Source organism: Megascapheus bottae, chromosome 7 (genome assembly GCF_031878675.1).
Source record: "Megascapheus bottae isolate mThoBot1 chromosome 7, mThoBot2.hap1, whole genome shotgun sequence".
NCBI classification, from domain to species: Eukaryota; Metazoa; Chordata; class Mammalia; order Rodentia; family Geomyidae; genus Megascapheus; species Megascapheus bottae.
The window spans coordinates 23,076,664-23,100,465 of record NC_143515.1 but is presented as its reverse complement, the minus strand read 5'-3'; the positions used below and the strand labels follow the sequence as shown (position 1 = coordinate 23,100,465).

The window sequence follows — 23,802 nt, the reverse complement described above, 5'->3', positions numbered from 1 at the left end:
CATGAGTGGCCACTGGAGAGTCCATATGAGATAATGGAGAAGGCTGCTGAGGGGTAGTAGCATTAAAACAATTAATACTCAGACTTATACAATGCAGGCTTAGTGAGCTGCTCACAAGGGTTACTCTTTCAGAGAAGGTGTACTCATAACCCATTTCTGATGAGTGTGAGGGGAAACTCTTCTTCTAGGGGAGAACTCCACATGAGAAAGCAAAACTAGGTACCTGCTATAACGCATTAATCTCCCTCTATGAAGGTCAGGGAAGGGGAGGGACCAGAGAATAGGGGACCTTGTAAAATCCCATGATGCTCTTTATGACAACATAAACACACTGGTTGAGTGACATTCCCTTCTCCAGCTGTTTCACATTCAGCTAAGAACTAGCCTAGAGAGGTCGCAGAGTTCTGTTCATGTTTTCATTTGCCAGCAAATATTCACTGAGTGTCAACCAAGTGGTAGCACTGTGCTAGCTCTGCTGTTACAATGGAGAATGTTACACGGCTGTCCTCTTGGGACCCTAGGACTTAGTGGGCAAGAAGGAAGTGACTTGCTCACTCTTGCACAGATTTGTCAATGGGGTAACAAATCACCTATCACTGAATCTAGAAATAGGGAAGAAGGTAAAAAAACAAAAACCACGCATACCGGAGGTCTAATACCCGTGAGAAACCTTCCAGTGACAAAGCCGCCAGCTCTGGGGGTGAATTCATAAGGCTCAAAGCAGGGCAATGACTTGCCAGATGCCATCAGTGGAGGTCTCCGACCTTCCAACTCGATCTGACCCAGTAGGCAAGAGATCTGGGGAAAAGAAAACCCAAATAAATGATTAACTCTTGAATCCTATATGTGGTAGGCATGTGAAACTGAAACTAGGGAATCTGTGATTAAAAAAATAAAACCCAAAACAAATTTCCTTTTTTTTCTTTCTTTTTTTCCTTCTTGCTTGCTTGCTTGCTTTCTTTTTTATGTGGGTTATGGGGCTTGAACTCTGGGCCTGGGCACTGTCCCTGAGCTTTTCAGCTCAAGGCTACTGTCCTACCCCTTGAGCCATAGCCCCACTCCCTGTTTTCTAGTGATTAATTAGAGATAAGAGTCTCAGCCAGCCCGGGCTGGCTTTGAACCACAATCCTCAGATCTCAGCCTGAGTAACTAGGATTAGAGGAGTGAGACACCATGCCTAGCTTTTTTTTAAAAAACTGATCTGGATTTCCGCAAGTGGGCAGGTTGAAATGGACGATGTTTGGAAAAATAGCTATATTTCAAAATCATCACATTATACATGTAAGAGGCTTGAGGTTCCCCAGGGTGAAAGAGAAGACTGTAGGAAAGTAATTGGTTGTGATCTTGTCATCCTAGATCCAAGAGAGTAATCAAGCTATCTAGGTATTTGCTTCAACACAACCTGTAAATGTTCAAGGAGAAGAGAGCAATGTGTCTCCATTTCTCTTTAGTCAGTGGGCTTCCTGTGCACTCAGCCACCCACTCCCATTGGGATCATTTAGGCCACAATGATCCTGAGGACCCTTTCAAGTTCATCAAGATTGAAAAAGCAATAAAACAACTGGAACTAAAATTTGTGAAAATGGCTCCATAGCATTGGGGAAATCTGAGGTGACAACAGGCTTGCCTGAAGCTAAAAAGAAGCAATCTTCAAGACAATGTTCGTAATATAATATTAAGTGAAAGAAATAGATCACGCAACAGTGTAGGATCTCAGCTGAGACTGAGACTTTACATATAGAGAGTGCATACATAACATGAATCTAGGCAATACAACATTTAAATTTCTAAGCTATTTCCATATATCTAACATATCATACTTGCATATTTTTACCTATATCTTTCCATCTCTGTGGTTAGTACCTGTATTGATTTCTATACGCTTTTTGTCTTTTTGTGGTACATTTTCATACAGAATATAGATCCCTTTAAAATCAGAAAGGATTTGTCTCTTGCTATCAAGTCCCCACCCTGGCAAATTGGCTATGCCACTTTGGTTCAAACCTGCATTGTGTTCACAGTTGAACCTTTGGCTCCAGATTGCACCATCATCTGTAGGTTGTTCTCTGGAAACTGTCTGTGTAGGCCAAAAGGCATGCATGCCTGTGGATTAAACCAGCACACTGGTTAGTAACTTTACCCTCTATTCAAATTCCAGGTTCAAAAGATTACACATAGGAGCAATAAAGCCAGAATATTTATCTAGAACTTCAGATCAAAACCCATCTAAGGTAAGGGAAAGCCTCGGCTGGCATTCATCCTTTAATTAGAACAGACAGAGAGAAGTCACATGGGTGTCCTCTGCCTTCATGCTGTGCTCATACATCTTTCCAAGAGCTACAGGCTCCATTTTTCTGGTCAAAGGGCAGCAAAAAGGGAGAGAGAAGAGGGAAAGGGGACCAGCATAACCAATTTGTGATTCTGAAAAGGTGATGCCCTTTCAAACTGGTCCCCTCAGAGGCAGATTACCGATGCCCACACCACACCCATGTTTACCAGCATGCCACCAAGCAGTTGGTGGAGATCTTCACTTGCCTCTATAATAAGAAGTAAGCAAAGTCTGGAGAGATGATGAGAGGACTATGAGGCTTTTTTTTAGGCCTGGGATCCCAGAGACCCAACCTAATACAGGAGAGGCAGGCTGGGTGGGAGGAGGTGAGCTGAGATACTTTTGAAGACAGCCCCTCACCTCTTGCACCCTCAGTCCAGGAAGTGGCACTGCCTTCATCCTTACACAAAGCTGGGAAGGCACCTTGAACACGTCTCAGGGACAAAGTCTTCTCAGCAGCCAAAAGGAAGAGGATGCCACAGAAAAATTCTAACTTTTGCTGAACATTGGTTTTGCTTCTTTTACTCTGTCAGGCCCCTAAGGCCAAGAGGCAGGGTAAGGGCCAGGCCCAGTCTTCTAAGCCATAAAACTGGGAGTCTCAGCTCTTGGACAGGATGGTAAAGAGAACAAGGTCATAGTTTTGTTCATGCAGATTCTCTTCCCCTTTCTCAGCTACCACAGGCCTAACGGTGCTGTGCACGTGAGCTCATTCCTAGCAACTCCATGAGGCACCTCACGCACCCTACTTTTACACCACAAAAATCAGTGAATGCACAGCTCAATCCTATCACTTGCTAGAGGTTATACAGCATGTGTGAAGCACAACCAGGACCAAAGACAGGTCTTCACTCCGTTCCTCTGCCTGTGCAACCATGGTGTTTTGGCTCTTCTTTTTGCTTATCCAGCAGCAATGACCCCATAGGAAAGACTTCTTTCCTCAGTTCCCTTTAGTGTAGTAACTTCTAAATAAAAACACTTAAGATGAAAAACCACAAAGATTCCCTTTCAGCACTAACACAAGGCCTTTCTACACCCTAACTGGTTTGGGAATGAGCCCCTTGGCTCTTCACAATGATGGATTCTAAATGATCCACCCCCTCCCTCCCTCCAATCAGCTGTTAAAGGGACAAACTGCTCCCTGGGTGAGAATCAAAATGTAATTAAAAAATTAGCATTCAAAAAGATGTAGATAAGCGCATACACCACAGGTTAACCTTGTTAATCTCATTGCTGTAATGGTTCACTTCCTCCTTGAACTTCATATCAATCATGTTAAAATCCCGCTGGTCTTTGCCAAGATGGGCATCCTGCCATTTCCCACGGACCTCATCACATGATGCAGCCTCTGGCAGGTTTAACGCAACCCTGACAGCCTAGAATAAGAAAAGAGCAGTGGGTCAGAGGTTGAAGTCACATGAGAAGCAGGTGGGTTTCATTCTGCAGGACACTTGACTATATAACGGGTCCCTACTTCTTGTCCCCTCCTTACCCGGGGTCCACAGTGAGTGGATTCTTCAATGATTTGCTGTCTCTTAACATCTGCCTTTGGCTTAACCAAAATGTCTTCTACATCTGTGAAGTGAAACAGAAAAGTTCAGTTGCTACCAAGGTCTGACTTCATCAGAATGTAAACTCGGTGGGGTTTAGGTCCCCAATAGAGCATAGGAAGCAATAAAATGCTGCTGCTGGTATCAATTCCATTAATTTCCCCCATATCTTAGGATTATATTTCCCATGTTATAAGTGATTAAAAACTAAGGGCACAAAGGTTACATAGGTGGGAAGTAAGCCCAGGCGGGCTCCACGTGGAGCTCACCCCATAAACCCATGTGGGCGGAAAGGGCTAGAGATGAAGAGGGTTTGGATGGAAAGCTGGATTTAGAGATAGAATAGAACACCCCAGTTTGGGCTAATGGAAGCCACACATCACAGCGCTACCCACGTGGTTTATGGTATGGAGGCCTACAGTCATGTCAAAACTAAGCGACAGGAACCAACTTGTAGTTTCTTTAGCATTGCCAAGGAGAGATGAATTAACTCTCCAAGTGGCTTGAAGACTATCCTAGCTCAAAGACTTAAAGTAATATCACTTTACTGAACTGCTATGCCTCTAACAAACTGTATACACTAAGAGTACTCAAAATTTCCTCCATCAAGAGCTAAGAAGGGAGGCAAACAACTGATAGAATTGTCCAAAAGGCAAACATTATCTGCAATGCTCCAAATCAGGCTACATGTAAGTAGAAGAGGAAAAAAGCCTTCCCTCTGTGAAGTAACCACGACTATGACAATGAGTGTTGTAATGATGCCATCTTTTTTTTTTTTTGCCAGTCCTGGGCTTGAGCTCAGGGCCTGAGCACTGTCCTTGGACTTTCTGAAGGCTAGAACTCTACCACTTGAGCCTCAGCACCACTTCCGGCTTTTTTCTATGTATGTGGTACCAAGGAATCGAACCCAGGTCTTCATGCATGCTAGGCAAGCACTTTAACCACTAGGCCAAACTCCCAGCCTATGATGCCATCTTCTAAGAAGGGTTGGGGGTTGGTCTTGCTGACCCACACTCCCTGGAGTCTTACTCCCAGCATGGCCTTGTATCCTTTCTTGGCCTTGTGGCATTTGGATCATCAACTCAGAGGCAATTCCCTTCTATGCCATGTGTTAAACAGAGGTACAAGCATGACTATGAGATGGTGATGGAGTCATTCTCTACTTCTCATTTTCAAAGTGCTCTGAACATCTGCTTCTAGTTAGCAGATGTTTGTGCTTTTTCTAGATTGCCATTTGGAACTAATTTACCTTTGACAAGTGTGAGGTTCTTAGTCTTCACTCATTCTTTGAGTATCCTCAAGGAATGACTATGTAGTTCCCACATAGATCAGGCCAATTACAGGAATCAGGATATAGAAAGAAGAGTTTCAGTGCCAAAATAAAATAATTGGATATGCATGCCAACGTGTTTATCCAAAGGTAGTCATCCCAGTAATAATGTGAAAACTTGCCAAAAAATCTGCTTAATTAGAGGAATGGGTAAAATAAACTACAGCACAGTTGACCCTCCCTATCTATGGGTTCTGCGTCTATAGATTTAACCAACTGTGACCGAAAAATGTATGAAAAAGAAAAAGTTGCTTCTGTACTGAACATGTATACTTTTTTCCTTGTCCTTTCTGTAATTTAGCAATGGTTTGCCTAGCATTTATACTGCACAGGCATTAGAATTTAGGGAGGATTTAAAGTGCATGGAAGATTTACATATAGCATACGCATACTATTATACCATTCTTAAGGACTTGAGAACATTTTGGATTTGGGGATCTTTTGGGGGACCTCATACCAATGCCCCACAGATAATAAACATCCACCCAAAAGAAATAATCTATAATCAGTAGATATTGGGATGTAGATTTATATAGCTGACCTCAAGGGGCACTTTTAAATAAATTTGGGAATGATGATAGTGGGAGGAATTGATTACAAAACAGTATGAAATAAAGGATTTTGTTCTTTTCTGAATACATTTTCACTGGGAAATGTTATCTCTAACCAGTGGATGCTGAGTGATTTCAAATTATCTTCAAGTCTGCATTTAAGTTTTTTCCCCACAATTAAGTATATTACAGAAATGTAAGTATAATAACATATGTAATGCAAGTCCTACTGCAGGCCACTGACTGAACTCCTATGGTGGTAGGCCTAGGGATCCCACAGTGGGACTCACGCAATGTATGCATGTGAACCAGTCCGTACGTATTCACACTATCATGGCATCACACACTGTGGTGAGGGTTTAATGTGCAGTAGTTTAGGGAATCCTCACAGGACTGCTGCAGAAGGGCCCAGACCAGTTCCACATACACAGTTGGGCCCTGCAGCAGATTTTCCAAAATCAATTCTACCCAGCACAGAGAGAAACAGCACACTTGTTTTCTACATCAGAACCGATTCCTAAAGCAGCATGCTGTCATGTCCAGGGACCAAATAAGGAAGCCCTCGAAGTCCCTCTTCCTTGGGGGCACTCCAATGTGTCTGCCCCAGTGGTGTTTCTCCAAGTGCTACCCCGACCTACATGCTGGAAAGACTCGAGCTGTTCTAACAGCATGGAAGCCCCTTTGTGGAGAGCCAAGGGAATTCCAGGAGTTTGCAGGAGAGAACAGGAGTGTGCTTAAGGACAAGGAAGCAGTATAAAGCATGGGGTTGAAAGAGGATAGGGACACAGATGAAGAGACTGCTGTGTACAGTAGGGAAGAAATTCCAATTGTGAGGAGTCAGGAAGGGAGCACAGCGAGGGAGCCAAGACACACATCCTTGAAGAAAGAATCTAGTTGTTCCTTACAAAGGTCAGCAAAGCTGGGGGAAATGAGTCCCAAACTCACCCAAGGTAAAGCCTCTGTAGAGCTGAAGGTAGGCGGTAAAGAGACGAGCCAGGCAGGTGAGAACCTTGCCACTGGTCTCACCCCCGTAGATCTCATAGCAGCAGTGGACTAGGCCGTAGGCAGAGCTCCCATAGTGAGCCTTGTCCAGCACTCCACAGAGCAGCTCCCCTTTCCTGATGATCACCTGCACAGGGAAGGGCCATGAATGCCGGATGCAGGTAACACCTGGGGAAGCTAGCAATCCTCAGCTATCTGGTAACCTCACTCTGTATTTTCTCTATTGTGACCTGCCTCAAACTTTTCATGAAATAAAGTGGAATACATACAACTAGGAAACTCACTCTCTCTCTCTCTCTCTCTCTCTCTCTCTCTCTCTCTCTCTCTCTCTCTCTCTCTCTCTCTCTCTCTCTCTCTCCCTCCCTCCCTCTCTCAATAAAGGAAATGAATACATACTATCCAATGGTTTTTGTTTGTTCAAGGACTACACATCTCAGAGCCTATACTCTCACACACTCTTAAGTATGATTATATGTCCTAATGCTTCCCCACACACCCATACTTGATTCAAGTATCCTTGATCAAAACCTTGTGAACAGATAATGATATCTAGAGCTGGGCATCTGTGGATCATGCTTGTCATCTTAGCTACTCAGGAAGGCAAAATCTGAAGATCACAGTTCAAAGCCAGCCCAAGAAACATAAAAAAGCCAGAAGTAGAGCTGTTGTCACTCAAGTGGTAGAGCACTACCCTTGAGCAAAAATAATCTCAGAGATGGTCCCCAGGCTTCTGAGTTCAAGACCCAAGATGAGCACAAAACAACAACATCTAAACCACCTAAAGCTTTACCTTCAAAACTATAACTGGCCTAAGTCTTCTCTCCCTAGTAGCACCTAGATCTAAGACAATAAAATCATTCTTTGTTGTTGTTGGTTGTGGGGCTTGAACTTAGAGCCTGGGCTCTGACCCTGAGCTCTTGGTTTAGGCTAGAACTCTACCACTTTGAGCACAGCTCTATTTCTGGTTTTTCTGGTGGTTCAATGGAGAAAAGAGTTTCACGAGGGATGGGAATGTGGCTTAGTGCTTGCCTAGCATGTATGAAGCCCTGGGTTCAATTCCTCAGTACCACATAAACAAAAAAGGCCAGACGTGCAGGGGAGATGCCCAGGCCCTGAGTTCATGTCCCAGGACTGGCCGAAACAAAAACAAAAACACAAACACAAACGGAGATCCTTTCACAAGGCTGCAGGGGTAACTCAGTGGTAGAGTGAAATGCAAGCAAGTATGAAACCCTGGGCTTGATCCTTAGCACTACAAACAGACAAGAGAGAAAAAGAGGTAGGGGAGGGGGAAGAAGGAAAAGGACAAGAAACAAAGGGGTGGAGAGAGGGGGAGGGAAGGAGAGAAGGAAGAAGAGAGGAAAGGACAGAACACACAAAGCTACCAAGCACATTGTGCTCTTCAGACTTGGGGACGCTCATCAACCAAGAACACTCAGAAGCCCTGTGAATCTAAAGTGCAGCAAGTACCTAGACGTGAGGCTATTTTTGTGGCCCTGGCTCTGAAGCCTTGGAGCTGGGGTATTAGGCCCTCAAAGCAGTTCATTTATCTGGCTACTATTCAGATCGTGAGAGAAAACATGGGTTCGGCAATTGCAAGCTTTTCAGAATCAACTCCAACTTTTTAGAGTAGCCTCCCAAACTAAGTGGGAGTTTTATGCTGAAGGTCAGATGGTGGAGACCAACCCGACTCTTTCAAAAACAAAAGCAGACAGCACCCTGGGAAAATCCTTCTGAAGCATGACTCCAGTTTCTATGAGTGTGTCTCCATTTCTCTTTCTGTTTTAAGTCAGTCTGTCTATACCAAGGAGTAGACATTTCCAACACATACAACTGGGCAGTCCTACCTGGGACTCACACATGGAGTCAGGGTTAAAGTCAGGAACAGGCCGAGGAGTTTCTTTCACCCAGGCTTTCCCACTGATCTTTGCTTTTCCAGTTAAGTTCAGTGGAACATAGTCATCTGGGATTATGTTTATGAGCAGTGTTGATACAACCTAGAGAAAGAAAGAGGACAAACTAATGACAAGCTGAGGGAAGAAGAGGAGAAAAATGTTTTAGAACCTACTGTCTTCTGATGCTGTCTGAGATACTCAGATCAGCACAGCTCAAGCTCTGAAAGATAAGTCCATCTCAACTTTTACTTAGGAACAGACACAAAAATACACCAATAAGACTTCACTAATATTTTTTACCTTTAAAATAGTTTATCTTCAAGTGAACAATTTTCTACATATGAATGAATTACATCAGAGAAAGAAAGGGGGGAACCCCACAAATTATAATGGGGTCAAAATAAAGAAATTGAGTATGTGCATTAAAAAAAGCAAAGAGTTAAGAAAGGGTTAAGAAAGATGGTGAGGCTTGTAACACCACTATCTGCCAAAAGTGAGCCCTGACAATCCTTAACTGAAGTGAATAAAGAACACTTTTCAGAGGCAACCTGTTCATCTTCAGGCTGCCTCAGAAAAAGACACAATAACTCATATTCAATAACTTCCTTTCTGCAGAACAGCCTCGACTTTCAAGGAAGGCAGGGAAGACTAGAACTAAGAATTTTCTGTACTAATGAGGCTGAAGGTGTATAACTAAGAAGCAGGCTGTAGTGATAATTTGGGGATCTCGGGTACCCCAGTGTCTACTCCATCACTTGCTCATTCACTGTGGGGAGAACCTTCTCTTAGCTTTAATGTTCGTAGATTTCAGGTATGATTTACTTGGTATATAACTAACATTTGCCATGAGCCAGGCACAGAGAAGAGAGTTGTGAACAACATCTAGTATCTTCCCTTCTTGGTGAGACAATAAAATATTTCAGGAATAAATTTAATCATTTTTAAATTTAAAAAAACATTAAACTTGTAAACCAAAAACCTTATTACACAATGGAAAGAAACTAAAGAAATAAGTATAAAGACATTATGGATCTGAACACACACTATTGCTAAGATGGCAACATACTCCCAAATACATCTGTAGATTCAATGCAATCACTACAAAAATCCCAACTGCCAATTCTGCAGAAATATTAATAAGCTGATCCTAAAATGAATATAGAAGTACAAGGGATTCCAAGTAGCCAAAATATCTTGAAGTTGAAGAAATCTGGAAGACTCCTGGATGAATTTGGAGCTGTGCTTTACTCGATGAACAAAAATTAACTCAAGATGCATCAAAGACAACAAATCACTTAGAAATGACCACAAAAACATAAGCAACAAAAAGCAGACAAATTGGATTTCATAAAAATTGAAAAGTTTTGCATAAAGTAAACCCACAGAATCAGAACATTTATAAAACATTTATGTGGCTGGGAGTTTAGCTTAGTGGTAAAAGTGCTTGCCTAGCATGCACGAAGACCCGGGTTCGATTCCTCGGTACCACATATAGAAAAAAAGCCAGAAGTGGTGCTGAGGCTCAAGTGGTAGAGCTCTAGCCTTGAGAAAGTCCAAGGACAGTGCTCAGGCCTTGAGCTCAAGCCCAGGACTGGCAAAAAAATAAAAATAAAAAAAATAAAAAAATAAAAAAATAAAATAAACATTTATGTGATACAATTTGAATAACCAGAATATATAAAGAAACCCTCAATTCAATAAAATACAACATAATTAACAAATGGGCAAAGGACCTGAATAGACATTTATTCAAGATACTACAAAAGACAAGGATGTGTTGGGCACAGTAGCTCATACCTACAATCCTACTCAGGGGGCTGAGATCTGAGGATTGAGGTTCAAAGCCAGCCTGGGCACAAAAGGACCTGAGACCCTTACCTTATCTCCAATTAACCTCAAGAAAACAGAAGTGGGGCTGTGGTGGCTCAAGGGTAGGGCGGTAAGTAGCCTTGAGTTAAAGAGCTCAGAGACAACGCCCAGGCTGAGTTCAAGTCCCATGACCCACAAAAAAGAAAGACAAGGAAAAGATGCTTGAAATCATCTATTATTAAGGAAAATTAATACCAAAATGATAAATCACTTAACATCTACTAGGATGTTGCTAAGAATGCACGCAAATTAGAATCTACACGTACTGTTGGTAGGAATAAAAAATGGTATAGTTACTTAACAATGGTTTACAACAAAAGGCTAAATGTTAAACACAGATTTACAGTACAATCCAGTCATTGTACTAAGTTATATGTATCTAAGAAAAATGAAAGCATATGTTCAATTCAAAGAATGAAATAAAAATGTTCATTGAACTTTTATTTTTAATATCAAAAAATGGAAGCAACCCAAATTATCACTTTGCCAAATAAAAATGGACAAAATAAGGTATATTCATATAATGGACTATAACTCAGCCATAAGAAGGAATGAAGTGCTTTATGCCTATAATCTGAGCTACAAGGGAGGCAGGCTGAGATCTGGAGTCATGACAATTCTATTTGCAGTGTTTTAAAGAACCTTCCTATGCTATTTTCCATTATAGCTCTACTAATTTATAGTTATTGTTAACAGTTAATGAAGTTCCCCTTGCTACTTCATCCTTGCCAAACAGTTTATTCTTAACATTGCTGAACATGACAAAAGCTCATTTAACTGTTTTCATGTGTCAGGTTGACAGAAAGATATTTTTTCGAATTAATTTGTGTCTGATTTGGTTCACTTGGTGACTGATATCTTGTGGGTTGGTTCATTCTTTAGACATGTGGCTCTGTATCCAAAGGTAAGGAAATCAGGAAACCCAAGACATACCTATATTTCTATGTTTACTGAAACAAAATATAAATAGTCAAGACAGAGTCAAGCTAGATATCCATCAGCATATGCTGGCTAAAGAAAATATGGTATATTGGGGCTGGGAGTTTGGCCTAGTGGTAGAGTGCATGCACAAAGACCCAGGTTTGATTCCTCATTACCACATACATAGAAAAAAGCTGGAAGTGGTACTGTGGCTCAAGTGGTAGAGCTCTAGCCTCGAGAAAAAAGTCCAAGGACAGTGCTCAGGCCTGGAGTGCAAGCCCCATGACTGGCCAAAAAAAAAAAAAAAAGGTATAGACTAGGGATATATAGACTCAAGTGGTAGGCAGAGTGTACAAGGGGCTTTAGGCTCAATCCTTAGTATGGGTTAAATAAACAAATAAATGAACAGGATCCTTTCAAGATGGAGGCCATAAAGGATATTATATATTAACTGAAATAAACCCAGAACCCAGACACAGAGGCATGTTTTCACTGTCTTTTTTTTTTTTTTTTTTTTTTTTTTGCCAGTCCTGGCTTGAACTCAGGGCCTGAGCACTGTCCTTGGGCTTTCTCAAGGTGAGAGCTCTACCACTTGAGTCACAGAATCACTTCCAGCTTTTTTCTACGTATGTGGTACCGAGGAATCGAACCCAGGCCTTCATGCATGCTAGGCAAGCACTCTACCAGTAGGCCAAACTCCATGTCTTCACTTTCTGAGGAAACCTAAATCACTGATCTCATACAAGTACAAGCTAGAATAGAGGCTATGAGAGGCTTAGATGGATGTGGGGTGGAGAAGGATGGGTAACATGGATACAGGGCTATAAGTGGCTAGGAGGAATAGCTTCTACTATTAGCACAGTTAACAATTATTTCAGAATAGCTGCTTTTGAATGTTTCTATCAAAAAGAAATGAGAAAGGTTTAAATTTAAGGTGATGGATATTCCAATTATCCTTATTTGATATTTATACCTTGTATACATGACAAAAACATCACAGTGTACCCCATTAGTATGTAGAATTATGTCAATTGAAAAGAAAAAAATTAGTCAATACAGATCATTATTCAATGAAGATTATTTGTGTCAAGAAATTGTGGTAGCTAGCCAGGCGGTGGGCATGGTAGCTCTCTCATGACTCTCACCTGTAATCCTAGCTACTCAGAAGGCTGAGATCTGAGGATCAAGGTTGAAAGCCAGCCCCTGCACAAAAAACCTGAGACTCTTACCTCCAATTAACCTCTAGAAAATGGGAAATGGAGCTGTGGCTCAAGGGTAGGGTGGTAGCCTTGAGCTGAAAAGCACAGGAACAGCACCCAGGCCAAAGGGTAGGGTTGTAACCTTGAGCTGAAGAGCTCAGGGACAGTGCCCAGGCTGAGTTCAAGCCATATGATCCACAAAAAGGAAAAAGAAAAAGAAAAAAAAAATTGTGGTAGTACATCCTTGTAATTTCAGCACTTGAGAGCCATATAATAATAATTACCAAGCCAGTCTAGATTACACAGAGATCCTGTCTCAAAAGGAGTTGTTCAAACTCTACTATCATTAAGGAGATGTAAATTAAAGTAAGACACTACATACCAAAAAAAAAAAAAAAAAAAAAAAGAAAAAAATGTTTTATCTAGCCTAGGCTGGCCTCAAACTTTCCATTCTCCTGCCTTACTTCCACAAGTATTGGGATTACAGGTATCTACCATTATGCTTGGCATACAACCATATGACAGCTGAAATAAAACAAGTAAGCCCAAACCAACAAAACAAGTGGACAAATCCCTCGAAAAGCACAACTACTAAAGCTCATTCAAGAAGAAATATAAATTCCAATAGTCTTCTATCTACAGGGGATAGTCTGTTATTGTTTTACTAGAACAAATAATCAGACTGGTTATTTAATAAAGAATAGAAATTTATTCCCTCAAAGTTCTGGAGGCTACAAAGTCCAAGATTGGGAAGAGAGTACAGTACCTAGCAAAGGCCTTCTGATTTAGACCATCTGTGCTGAAAGGACAAGAGAAGGGGAGGGGAAGGAACAAGATATGGGGTAGAGTGCTAGTAAGTGGTTCAAACTTGACCTCTTAGAAGGAATTCATTCCCAAGAGCATTAATCCATTCACAAAGGAAGAGATCTTTTCCCTCCTCTCTTGAAGTGCTGGGGATCAAACCTCGAGCTCTGTGCATACTACTCTAACATTGAGGTATATACTTCCAACCAAATGTTCTACCTCAGTATTACTGTATTGACTTTTTAACACATAAACTTTAGGGGACATATTCAAATCATAGCAACTAAACTAAAAAATTGCTAAATAATAGCAACTAAATTAAAAAACAAAAAACTATCTACACATGAGCCAAGTAAACATTTTTACTTTATGAATAAAAACTAAATCAAAAATCTACCCTCAAAGTAACTCATCCCTAATGTCTTCACTGGTAAATTCTACCAGAAATTTAAAGAAGAAATACCAAAGCATCGGTGGTTTATATCTATAATCCTAGCTAGCTGGGAGGCTGAGAGACTAGGAGGTCTAAAGGACAAGACCAGTCCAGGCAAAGAAAAGCTCATAAGAATCCAGATAAAAGAAGAAGCTGAGTATGGTGGAATATGCCTCTCATACCAGCTACATGTGAGGTTAAAATCAGGAGGATTGGGAGGGAAATGGGTACCAAGACATGTGAAAGGGTATCAATGTATGTGAATTAATGCACCTTCTATCTGGCAAATATCATGTAACCCTTTTACTAATTACAATAAAAAAAATCAGGAGGATTTTGATTCCACTATAATAGAGGCAAAAAAGACATTCATGAGACTATCTTAAAAGTGGAGAGCTAGGTGTGTGGTGCACATCTGTCATCCCAGCTATGGCAGGAAGTATAAAGTAGGGGGATCACAGTCTAGGCACTGACCTGGACAAAAAGTGCAACCCTATCTCAAAATAACTAGTTCAAAGAAGGCTGAAGCCATGTTTTATCAACAGAGTGCTTTCCTAGCAAACACAAGGCCCTGAGTTCAAATTCCAACCACACATACACATACACATACACATACACACACACACACACACACACACACACACCAACAACAACAAAATCTTGATACAGAAACTCACAGAAAATCAAAGAGATAGTTTCCCACTTATTTTAAGATATCAGACACTAGATAACTCAGCATACATGTGATAGCTAATACCCCGATACCAAAAGCAGCCAAGAAAATTAAACACCAAAATAAATATTAAACTAAACAGATACAAAAATTATTCTAGCCAGGTATAGTGGAATGTATTGTTAACTCAGCACTTAGAAGGAGGAGGCAGGATTCCAAGCTTGAGGTCAGCCTAACATATTGAGATGCTGTCTCCAAACAACAAACGAAAACTTATACCAGACTGGATTAGCTAATTCTTACTTATACATATATATATTTATATATGCATATTTATTTATTGGCCAGTCCTGGGGCTTGAACTGTGTTCAAGGCTAGCGCTCTACCACTTCAGCCACAGCATCACCTCCAGGTTTTTCTGTGTAGTTTAGTGAAAACAAGAGTCTCATGGACTTTTCTGCCCAAGCTGGCTTCAAATCACCATCTTCAGATCTCACCCTCCTGAGTACCTGGATTACAGGCATGAGCCATGGGCCCCAACTTTAGGTAATTCTTTTAAATATGAAGTCACCTCTTTTCTTTTTTTTTTTTTTTTTTTTTTTGCCAGTCCTGGGCTTAAGCTCAGGGCCTGAGCACTGTCCTTGGACTTTCTCAAGGATAGAGCTCTACCACTTGAGCCTCGGCACCACTTCCGGCTTTTTTTTCTCTATATGTGGTACCAAGGAATCGAACCCGGGTCTTCATGCATGCTAGGCAAGCACTTTAACCACCAGGCCAAACTCCCGGCCCCTGAAGTCACCTCTTAAAAGGTAAATGTGGGGGCTGGGAGTGCAGCTTAGTGGTAGAAAGCTTGACTAGCATACATGAAGTCCTGGGTTCGATTCCTCAGTTCCACATCAACAGGAAAAGCCAGAAATGGAGCTGTGGCTCAAGTGGTAGAACACTAGCCTTGAGCAAAAGAAGCTCAGGGACTGTGCCCAGGTCCAGAGTTCAAGCCCCAGGACTGGCCAAAAAAAAAAGTGGTGCTGTGGCTCTAATGAGAGTGCTAGCCTTGAGATGAAGAGCTCAGGGACAGTGCCCAGGCAAATGTGTTGAAGGCCCGGTCTTCAGCCACAGGCACTGTTGAGAAGTTCCTCGACCACAAGGGTGCTAACTTAATTGATAGGTTAACCTATTTATGAGTTCAATAGTGAATGAGGCCTTTGTTGAGGTAGTTCACACATGGGTGCCTGTCTCTGAAAGGCAGATCTTGTATCTGGCCTCTTCCTATGTCTCTCTGCTTCTTGTCTGCAGTGCAGTGAACCACTCTGCCCATCATCTGCTCCCCACCACCACTTTGGCATGCATGGGCCCAGAACCAACAGCGCCAAGTGTTGCTGTCCTCATAACACTACCAACTAAGGACATGTTGCCTTTCAACATGTAAAACTTTTATTACTTAAACTAAGCACATTGATGTGTACCTTCTGAGAGGCAGATTTTCACAAAATTAAGAGCAGGAAAATCAGGAGATCACTCAAAAATTTAAATGGAACTGGCAATAAATAACTCAGGAATGAAGCTTCTTGGCCCTAACTGAGCTACAAAATGTGTGTTAATTTCTTTTGCTTTTTCTATTTGCTTTTTTTTTTTTTAAAACTACACTTGGTCAAAGGTGACATAATAAATGCACCAATTTAGCAGGTTTGCTATACTTCATTATTTGATTAGTATGTATACTATCATTGGGTTACTTTGAGAAGAAATATGTCAGGATGCTTTGGGAGTTTGAATTCTAGTCCTAGGTTTGAATTCCAATTCTGTTTCCTGTAGCTTTGGGTTGGTAATTCAACATTTCTAAGTCTCAGTATTTTTTCATCTGCTACACAGAGATATTTGCAAGTTGGTTGTAAAAATCAGATTATGTTTTGATTATGTTCTAAAAACTAAGTGCCAGTGATTGTATACAGAGATTCCCTTCCTGAACACTTGTTTGTTAAACATGTAATTTGAAATATGATGTAAAAATCAATGTTAATAAATTCTTAAAAAAAAATCAGATTATGGTATCTAATGTAATTCACGCAGCAAAGCACTTGGTAATTCCCACCAAATATTACTATTATAACCACACCATTACAACTTATTAACACCGTATCTCAATAATGAAGTCACAAAGTTTAAGTTAAAAGCAAAACATAGGGCTAGGACATAGGTTACTGGTTAGAAATGCAATGTCCTGGGTTTGATCCCCAAAGAAAGACCAAAAAAAAAAAAAGGGCAACTTATTCTTAATAGATGCTCCCTTGCACCCTCCTGGACTTACAGGCCCTAAACAAAGGGAAAATCAGGCTTTTTTACAATTAGCTGTTTTGGCCTGGTCTGGCTTCTATTAAAAATGAAATTTCTTATTTACCAATTGTTTTCTCCAATTACCTGCTTTCCAGTCCACAGTGAAAAGGGCTTCAGAATGGCAGGAGGAAGGAGCTTCACACGTCCCACTTTGTCTGTGAGTCCTCGGAATACCAGCTCCATATACTGTTCTCGGGTGAAAAAGCAACCCCGAATAGTCATGTTTGCACCTGAAACCATGTGATCTTGAATCAGTCCTGCCAATGGCTGGCCATCCTGCATCAAAATAGAGAGGAAAGGAAGTAAAACATCAATCAAACCTTTAATTCCTAGTCATTTACAAAGGAGTCTTAGGAAGAACTCCTCCAAACCCCTCTTCATTATGACCAAGTGATCTTGCCCCTCTAGACTCCTGGTTAGGCTCCAAATAACATAACCAGGGTTTACTCTGGCTCCTACTTTTGCTATCTGTTCACTTCTCTATGTTAAAACTGCTTCAAAAAAAAAAATTCCAACCTTGGTTTAATCCCATCTGGTTCTATTTATTTCAGAAGACATTTTTTTGGCATTTGTGCATAAACTTGGTCTGGCTGTTATTAACTACGTTCTTGTTTTTTTTTTTTTTTTTGTATTTTGGTGTTTATGCTTTAGTATTTTTCACACATTTCTGGCCTGATTCTCCTGTAAACTAGTCACCCATTCAACAAATATTTATTGAGAGCCTACTCTCTGCTTAGGCATTGGGCAGACCTTTGGCCTACTTCCGAGGAAGATCCAGACAGTAAACAAAGGATTAGATAAAAACATAATCACAAAGTATTTATTTGTTTATCTATTGTCGGGGTAATGTATAGAGGGGTTACAGTTACATTTGAGAGGTAGTGGGTGCACTACTTCTCGAACACTGATACCTCTTCTCATGTTTTTATCCCCGTTTCCCTCTCCCTCACACAAAATACTTTAAATGAATAAAAGATTGGGCGAGAGGTGGTCAGGAAAGGTCTTCTCTGAAGGGCAGTAGTACAGCTATGGCCTGAGGGGTGACTTGAAGTCAGCCAGAAACAAGGAAAACAGGCTTCAGGCACAGGTTCCAGAACAGGGCCATGGCAGGACTTTGATGTGCATGATGTGTATGTGGGCTTTTAATAAAGACCATTTTCTACCAAATGTCAAACAAAGGCTTTTATGAAAACCTAAGATTTGGTGGGTACATTAATTTAATTTGACACTTTCACAGCCTTTGTGATCTCCAGTCTGTGTTCATGGCAACATAAAGCACTGTGGTAAAAATAGCTGTGCTCACTGACGTCTCTTAAGAACTACATTTCTCAAACTTTTCACATGTTTATAGAATTTGGAGAAAAACCTGGACTTACATCTAAAGATTGTTATCATTTGACTATTTGTTAACTATTAGCCAAGATTATGGTCATATTTCATAATTAAGGCTAGAGGAACTCACAAAAGCAACTATGGAGAATAGCCAGGAATTTAACCACATGTATTAATTCAAAGGCTAAAAAGGATTCTTGTCAGATGGTCCAAATACTCCGGCAATGGGCTAGATGTAAACTCAAACATCATTACTTTAGAAGATCTAAGAACGATTTAAGACAAGATCACACAAACACACAAGCCTTCTTCTGAAAAGTTTGCTTATTCATGTTAAACCAAAACCAAAACTAAACCAAAACAACTATGCTGTAAATCTTATTACTTACTTGGGGAAAAATACAAATGAGCATAATGCACACTGCATAGCTTTGGGGGTCAGATAATTTAATTTTGTTTTCTTTTTTTTAAAGAATGTAAGTTATATAACTCAGGGCCTGGGTACTGACTGCCCTTGGATACTTTTTGCTTAAAGCTAGCACTCTACCACTTGCCAAAGTGCCACTTTCAGCTTTTTCTGTGTATGTGGTACCAAGGAATCAAACCCAGAGCTTTGTGCATGCTAAGCAAACACTCTACCACTAGGCCACGCTCTTGGCCCCACGTTGCATTTTACAACCATTAGTAAAAGTAAGAAGTCTCCTTCCTGGAATTTATATCTATGGACTAAATAATACTCATCGAATCACAGGCTCACTCTTTTTTGGATTTTGTTGTTGTTGGTCATGGAGCTTGAACTCAAGGATTGGGTGCTGTCCCTGAGCCGCAACTCTACTTCTAGTTTTCAGATGGTTAACTGGGAGGTAAGATTCTTAATCTTTCCTGCCGAGGATGGTACCCAACAGTGATCCTCAGATCTCAGACTCGGAGTAGCTAATGTGTGAGCTACTAGTGCCTGGTTTGGTAGTTTACTTTTGACAAAAGAAATTAAAAGAGAATTTTCAGGCTGATCTCAAGGGTTTTTTTTGTTGTTTTTTTCTTTTTGAGAACCTAATTTAAGGGCTGGAGGTGGGACTCAGTGGCAGAGTTCTTGCCTAGCATGAATAAGGTCTTGGGTTAAATCTTAACATTGCAGGGAGAGGAGAAAAAGAGATTTACTGATGTAGGCATTTATCTGGGTTCTGATTGTCTCCCTTAGATGAAGCTCAATGTAAAATTCACATGCACATGAGCATATGATGAGGCTCACATAAACACGAAGCTTCCTAATGCTTTATTCCTTATTCAATGAAGTCAAGTAGAGAACATTCAAATTCATTGGTCTGAAATTGTCACAGTGCCTGAATTCCCTTACAGGCTAATGACCACAGGTCTCTTTGCCAGTAGTCACTTCCTGCTCCCTGAAATGACATCTGGAGTCTAAGAGCTATGCCCTGTCAAAATGCCTCCACCAAGCCCTAGCTCTTTGTCAAGTGACACTAGAACACACAGCTGAGCACAGAGGATTGGGAGTCAAAGGTGCTGGGTTTGAGTCCTGTTTCTTCATTAGAAAGTGACACCTATCTCCAAATGCTGTTGTATAATCTATATAGGAGAATGTTTAAAGATTACCTAGTGTGGTGTCTGATGAAGGCCTTGTTCAGTAAGTGAACAGCACCCCTAATAGCTACAATTGCTACTATTGACCCCAAAGGACAAAAAGCCAACTTTTATATTAGTTGAATTATGTTTTATAATTGCCAGGTGATCTGGTTAATCCTTTCTTCCTGTTTTTGGTCCTTCTGCTAATCAAGAGTCCACTGAAGTGGACAGAGAAGGGAACATTAAACTCCAGCTGGCTCCTGAGTCAAGCCATAGTAGTGGCTAGGCTCCAGGCTACCTGATTCCCCAGCTGGCAGATGGCTGATACAACAAGAGAAGTTCCAAGGAGCAGAGTGCTAATCTCTGCAGGACATCTCTGAGCAGTCCTGGTGATTCCTGAGTACAAAGCATTCCATCTCTACAGCAACAACAAACTCAAGACGATCTGGGAGCTCCTTGTCTATCCTCCTACTTCTTAGCCTGGCTGGTGTTCCTAGGTAAAGTATATCAGTCCTTCAAGGTAAAATATGTACATAAATAGCATCTAATCTAAGAACTTTGGGCAAGGTGAAATAAGAAGCCACCAAAGTATTGCATAATATCTGGCACTAAAAATGTGCCTGGTAAATGGTAATGTGGTTTTACATAATTATTCCTAGTGCTTTCAAATTCCACCACAATCTCAATGAATAATGTATAACTATGTACCACTGTGATGTAAATGGCTTACACTTAGAAAGGCCACAGACCTTTAGGCAAGTGGTAGAGGGTAAGTGGGAATTTGAACATACTCAACCCTTTCTCCTGAAGCCTGGCCTTTTCTTGGCTTAGTCTCTCCCACAAGTATATATTGACTAGGGGGATCCTGCCACTTTGGGAACAAGTCAAATGAGGTGGAAGCAAGTTATACCCTTCTTCCTTGTGCCCACCTGGAAGACGATATGAAGCTGTCCATGAGGACCAACTATAGAAGAAGAAAAAGGAATTTAAAGAGATGCCTTCAAGATGGATTCAGATGAAGATCTGGGCCCCACAGATCCTCAAGTGGCTTTTTTTTTTTTTTGCTGGTCTCAGGGCTTGATCTCAGGGCCTGGGCGATGTCTCCAAGCATCTTTGTGCTCAAGGCTAGTGCTCTACCTCTCAAGCCACAAAACCACTTCTGGCCTTCTCTGAGTAGTTTATTGGAGATAAAAGTCTCACGAATTTTTCTTCCAGGGCTGGCTTTGAACCATAATCCTCAGATCTCAGCCTCCAGAGTAGCCAGGATTACAGGAGTGAGTCACCAGCGCCTGGATTAAGTGAATTCTTAAAACTCAGGCTTGTCAGAAATGAAAGGATCAAAGTCATCTGTGGGCCATCACATTGTAGATGTTAATGTTTGCAAGTGACCAATAAGTGGAAGAATTCAAACCTAACTCTTGAATAGATGATCTATTATTATGTAGCTACTGAACTTGGCTTTCTGGGCTAGCTGCCCAGCTTCTCTTCCAAATTACATTTTTAAGACCCAGCAAGATGAAAACTTTTCCCTGACCTTAGGCAATTAGAGAATACAAAACAAAAAAAACAACAGCAGCAACAATCAAAAATCCATCTGGAATAAACTGGGACCCTCTCTGTTCCAAGTACCCCTACCCTATAGTTACCCATTGACTCTAGCTGGCCTCAGCCCAGCGTCAATGTGCCAAGTCAAGCTGGTGACAGCTATGGAAGGGCCTCTGGATCAGACTTACCTTGGGAACAAGGTATTGCTGATCAGTGCAGGCCAGGACATAGGCCTCAGCACGACCTAGCTCACTCTGAGGGAAGTGGGCGTTCATCTCATCTCCATCGAAGTCAGCATTATAGGCTTTGCAGTTGGCATAGTGGAGCCGTAGGACTTTCTCTTCAGGCAGGATACGCGCATGGTGGGCCTGGATGGACGGTCTATGCAGGGTGGGCTGTCGGTTCAGCAGAAGAATGTCCCCATTCTTTATGTGCCGACAAACCTGGGAGCAGTGGAGAAGAGGTAGGCAATCAGTGGAAATTCCAGTATTATCACTGATCCTTCTAAGGACTCACCTAAACTAGATCTGCCTGTCTTGTGTTATAGTCATCAAATGCCACTGAGTCTGGAGCAAAACCCTAAAATCTGTGAAATACTTGCCAGGCCTATCTGGAAAGAAACTATATAGTCTAAATCCTGGCTCTGGGCTCAGAGGAACAAGGAAGATTAAGTCACAGGTCTCTGTAAAATGTCTTTAGGTTTCCCTGCCTGAGTACTAGGTTTCTCTGAGAATTAGTCTTTTTTTTTTTGGGGGGGGGGGCGGTCCTGAGGCTTGAACTCAGGTATGAGCACTGTCATTTCGCTTCTCAAAGCTAGAGCTCTACCACTTGAGTCACAGCACCACTTCCAGCTTTTTTTCTATGTATGTGGTACTGAGGACTCGAACCTGGGTCTTCGTACATGCTAGGCCAAACTCCCCACCCTGAGAATTAATCTTAACATGAAAACAGATACAACTTCTGAAGGCTGAATGTCTAAAATGTAACCACAAACCCCCTTGGGTTTGAAAGAACTTGGCAGACTTCTAAAAGCCCTATCACATATGTAATTTGAAGTATGATTTTTACATACCAATAATACCGAATTTCACAGAGCAGAGCTAGGACTAAAAAACAGGGTTTCTGATTCTCATTTCAATGACCCATGAAAATACCTGATTGTGCCAGGTGCTCGTGGCTCATGTCTATAATTCTAGCTTTCCAAGAAACAGATCTGAGGATTGAGGTTACTGTTACTGTGGTCTTCAGGACATGAGGAAGGATAACAGAGGCTAGATGATTAACATCCTAACTTTATACAGCTCAGTACTACTCATAACATTAGCACTTGTACATACTCTGTAATAGGAATGAATACATGTGTGTTCACATTTATAGATATGCCATATATGTTCATATATTTTACATGTATATATTAGTTATATGAGGGGGAGGAAATATTTCATATATATGAAACATATATACGACTATGAAATACGTATTTTTTTCCAGTCATGGGACTTGAACTCAGGGCCTGGGCACTGTCCTTAGGCTTTATTTTGTTCAAGGCTAGCACTCTGCCACTTGAGCCACAGCATCACTTCCAGACTTTTCTACGTATGTGGTACCAGGAATCGAACCCAGGGCTTCATGCATGCTAGGCAAGCACTTTACCCAAAACTTCTGGCCCAAAACATATTCTTTGACACAAGATCTTGCTATATGTCCCAAGTTGGTTTTGAACTTATAACAATCCTCCTGACTGAGCCTCCTGAGTGCAGAGATCATAGGAATATAATCACTACACCTGGCTATTTCATACAAAAAAACAAAAACAAAACAATGAGGTAGAGGGATAGTACTGGGGGTAGTACTCAGCAAGGGTGTTACACCTGCTAAGCAAATAATCTACAACTTATGCCACACTTTCAGCCCTTTTGCCTTTCCAGTTCATTTTTAGATAGGATCTCACTTTAGCCTGAAGCTCATCTCAGACTACAAACCTATCTATGCCTCCCATATCAACAGGATTACAGATATGCATCACCTTTGCCCAGATACATCTGTACAATTTTTTAAAGATTAATTATTTTTAAAGATAGCATGAAAAATTGCTCAAGTGGTGTTCTCATTGTGGGTAGAAATAAAACAACAAAAAGGTAGGTGAACTTAGAGACTTTCAATTACATGTAATTTATCCTTCAGAGATAACCATTACTCACTTGTTCCCCCATACATCATCATACATTGATTATGTCCTTCAGAAAAAACACCTCTCCCACAGAGCTGACCTTACTAGAAGGTACATGAAGCCTCCTGTTAATCTTACATTATTTATCAGGCTTCCTAAGTGATGAATCTAAACAACTGGATGAAGGGAACTCCAACCTCAAGTGTTCTGAAGTCCTCCCACCTCAGCAGCCCAGAAGAACGTGGAGATTTAATAATACTTTTCCCTACCCCAAAGTCCTCTAAGTCACA

The 23,802-nt window shown here is 41.1% G+C and overlaps 1 protein-coding gene across 1 annotated transcript in view; it reads right to left on the bottom strand.

The window, feature by feature from the left end:
* Positions 1–23,802, bottom strand: part of Polr1a (RNA polymerase I subunit A) — a 63,832-nt gene that overhangs the window by 19,682 nt on the left and 20,348 nt on the right. Inside the window, exons 13-20 of the mRNA XM_090336562.1 lie at positions 21,531–21,785; positions 16,969–17,160; positions 8,607–8,756; positions 6,703–6,886; positions 3,819–3,901; positions 3,544–3,702; positions 2,005–2,103; positions 646–798 (exon numbers count right to left, since the gene is read on the bottom strand). Coding sequence (XP_090192688.1) covers positions 646–798; positions 2,005–2,103; positions 3,544–3,702; positions 3,819–3,901; positions 6,703–6,886; positions 8,607–8,756; positions 16,969–17,160; positions 21,531–21,785 — 1,275 coding nt within the window. The remainder of the gene's footprint in view (positions 1–645; positions 799–2,004; positions 2,104–3,543; positions 3,703–3,818; positions 3,902–6,702; positions 6,887–8,606; positions 8,757–16,968; positions 17,161–21,530; positions 21,786–23,802) is intronic.